The sequence below is a fragment of the Gekko japonicus genome, unplaced genomic scaffold, assembly GCF_001447785.1.
Source record: "Gekko japonicus isolate JY-2015 unplaced genomic scaffold, Gekko_japonicus_V1.1 scaffold1292, whole genome shotgun sequence".
Lineage (NCBI taxonomy): Eukaryota > Metazoa > Chordata > Lepidosauria > Squamata > Gekkonidae > Gekko > Gekko japonicus.
This window is the reverse complement of record NW_015165277.1, coordinates 268,912-272,491: the sequence shown is the minus strand read 5'-3', so window position 1 is coordinate 272,491 and position 3,580 is coordinate 268,912. Positions and strand designations below refer to the sequence as shown.

At 42.2% G+C, this 3,580-nt stretch overlaps 1 protein-coding gene across 1 annotated transcript in view; it reads left to right on the top strand.

Annotated features, from left to right (window-relative positions):
* CLSTN2 (calsyntenin 2) overlaps window positions 1–3,580 on the top strand; it is a gene marked incomplete at its 5' end in the record, with an annotated part of 143,569 nt that overhangs the window by 128,380 nt on the left and 11,609 nt on the right. Inside the window, 2 exons of the mRNA XM_015410274.1 lie at window positions 6–53; window positions 928–1,073. Coding sequence (XP_015265760.1) covers window positions 6–53; window positions 928–1,073 — 194 coding nt within the window. The remainder of the gene's footprint in view (window positions 1–5; window positions 54–927; window positions 1,074–3,580) is intronic.

The window sequence follows — 3,580 nt, the reverse complement described above, 5'->3', positions numbered from 1 at the left end:
GGAAGGGAAACACTTAGATGCTACAAACTCTACGGCAGGGTATTCAATATATGGTATATTCATCTTAATTATTGATCTTTTTATGTATATTCATAAACACAAAATTGAAGGACTACACTGAGCTTTGAAACTATTGCCTTTTGGTAAGGAAAGAGGAGCACTCATCGTCATTATAGAGCCTAGAAAGGAGTTGGATATGATGGCATTCCAATCCATTGGATATGCATAAAAACTCATTTATAATGTCAAGGATTTGAAATTTGCTGTAGAGTAGAGACAATTTGAAATGTAAACTTTGGATATAAACATTCTGTCTATGACTGACATACAAGGCAGACAAGTGGACTTTTTGATATTCTGTCCATGACCAAGCCTTGCTTTTACAACTTAGGTTAACTAAAACAAAAACAAATCTAGCCATTCTGAAGATGGTTAGTGCAACAATAAGAGAAATGGCATTTTAAATGTAAGCAGTGGCCCCTAAATATGTGACTGTCTAAATCAACATAATGTTGTGGGTGGTCATTCTTCTGTTCCTATGAACATACACAGGCCTAAAGGTTTATTATCAGTCTAAAAATGTTGACATCACATCATAGGAGGTCAAAAAGTTAATATGCAGAATATGGCTTGTAATTATGCCATTGCCAGACATTGAAAATACAAAAATTGCTTTAAGTGCCTCTTGTACAAACATTGTTATTGAATCAATGCTTGTGATAAATCCTATTATTATGAAATTTCCAAAAGGAGACAGTTGTCCCCAATTTAATGTAATGTGAAGTGCAAGCTCTTAATATCATTTTGTTGAGTTACTGATGTGAAACCTACTTTATTTGACTCAAGCCCATAATCATTTTCCTTTCATAGCTATGCCCTTTCCACTCTAACTGGCTCTTTATTTGTGATGCTGTGTTACTATTTCAGGTGTTGACACCATGAAAAACTATGAACAGGTATTGCAACATGTTCGCTATCGTAACTGGCATGCATCTTCCATCTTTGATAGGAAGTTTAGAATCAAGTGCTCAGAGTTGAATGGGCGTTATACAAGCAATGAATTTAATTTAGAGGTAAGTCATGCGTAAAAAGCATGTCACCTGGTCTTTCCACACTTCTGGGCAATCTTTTCTATTTTTTTAAGTTACACATATTAGTCCAGTAAAGACCTCTCATGACCTCATGGGCTTGTGCGTTCTTCCTCCCATCTACTCCTTTCCTGGACAGTGTTAGTGTATTAATCTATACATCAGTTATTCTGAGCCTTAGGTACTGCTATACATGTAGTGCATTCACACAAAACACCATCCATGGTGAGCCTTTTGTTTCTATGCTCCCCTGCCTCTCCTTTTGTGCAAACCATAGTTTGCCATTTCATCTGAACCAACAATATATGTCTCATGCTTGTTCTTCAAACCAGGATCACAAACCACAGAAAGATAATTGCAAATTATAGATTGTTTGGTAGTAGTAGCTGCCGCCCTCCCCCAACCATTCTTTCTCCCACAATCAAGGGTCATTTCCTACCGGAGCGGCGCTCTGCAGAAATAAGCCCAGCCCCCACCCGGGGGGGGGGAATTAAATGCCTGGCTTCCTAGCCCGATCTTCTCCAGGTGCCCCACAGCCTGGAGAAGATTGGGCAGGGAAGCCAGGGATATCTCCTCGCCTCCCCTTCCTTCTCCATGGCGGGCTGGCTGGAGAAGGAAGGGGAGGTGGAGAGACATGCCCTCCTTTCCCCCTGATCCTCTCTGCTTTTGCGGAGAGACTAGGGGGGGATTTAAATGCCTGGCTGGGGAAGCAAAAAAGGGGGAAGGCATCTTCAAAAGACTCCCCTTCCCTTCCCCAGTTGGCCTGCCAAGGCAGGCTGTGGGGGGGAAGCGAAGAGAGAAGGAGTTTAAAGTTTAATCCCCTTCTCTCTAGAGTCGCACTGCAGCGGCAGCATGGTCTTTCCATTGTATTCTATGGGGCTATTTCTGATCACTTGTCACACCAATGTAACCTTTACTGTATTTGAATCCTGAGAAACCATAGTTCCTTAATGTGCCAAAAGGCACATCTTCAGCACCATTCTGCATACAGCTCTTCTGTACTACTTTCCTTTAGTGCTTATGCTGGAGTCCCATAACACAAGAGCCAGGGATGAATTTGAACTTCACATCCTTGCTATTTTGACCTAACAGTCTGCAAATTAGATTTGCTGTCCCATTATGCAAAAAAGATATTATAGAGCAAAAATCTTAACTATAAATCTATGTTGATAGGATCCAAACTGGTGGTTACTGACCAGGAGAGAGGTCTTGGAGTCGTGGTAGATAATTCCCTGAAAATGTCGACTCAGTGTGCAACTGCAATAAAAATGGCAAATGCCATGCTGGAGATTATTAGGAAGGGAACTGAAAACAAATCAGCCACTATCATAATGTCCCTGTATAAATCGATGGTGCAGCCTCATTTGGAATATTGTGTACAGTTCTGGTCACCACACCTCAAAAAAGATATTATAGCATTGGAAAAAGTGTAGAGGAGGGCAGCTAAAATGACTAAGGGGTGGAACCTTTTCCCTATGAAGAAAGGTTAAAGAGGATAGGGCTCTTTAGCTTGGAGAAATGATGACTGAGGGATGACATGATAGAGGTTTACAAGATTATACATGGGATAGAGCAGGTAGAGAAGAAGTACTTTCCTCACTTTCTCACAATCCAAGAACACATGGGCACTCAATGAAATCAATTAGCAGTAGGTTTAGAAAAGATACAAAGAAGTACTTCTTCACCCAAAGAGTAATTAACACATGGAATTCACTGCCTCAGGAAGTCGGTGGTGGCTACAAGCATAGACAGCTTGAAGAGGGGACTGGATAAACATATGGAGCAGAAGTCCATCTGTGGCTATTAGCCACAAGGTATGCACATGACAGAGTGAGCTTCCGTCTCTGGCCCCAGCTCCTGCCAACCTAGTAGTTTGAAAGCAAGAAATTGCAAGTAGATAAATAGGTACCACTTCAGTGGGAAGGTAACAGTGTTCCGTGTGCCTCGGCATTTAGTCATGCCAGCCACAGGACCATGGACAGCGCTGGCTCTTCAGCTTGGAAATGGAGATGAGCACTGCCCCCTAGAGTCAGATTCGACTAGATTTCGAGCAAGGGAAACCTTTACCTTTTTGAAGAGGTAACACTATGTCTGGAGCAGTGATGTTCTGTATTCTTGGTGCTTGGGGGGCAACATTGGGAGGGCTTCTGGAGTTCTGGCCCCACTGGTGGACCTCCTGATGGCACCTGAGTTTTGGCCATTGTGTGACACAGAGTGTTGGACTAGATGGGCCATTGGTCTGATCCAGCATGCCTTCTCTTATGTTCTTATGTCCACCCCAAATCCCAGATTTGAAATAACATTTTTTTTCCTTGGGGCACACCCCTGATGTTTAGTGTCTAGTATCCTCTGCCTGGAAGGGGCCTTCAGAAAAATCAGCAAGCAAAACTCTTTGAGGTGGAACAGTTCTCACACAAATTCATATATGGACAAGCTCTAAGTGAGAGACATTATGTGACTTTTCCCTCCTTAAATTAAGAGGAAACAGTAAT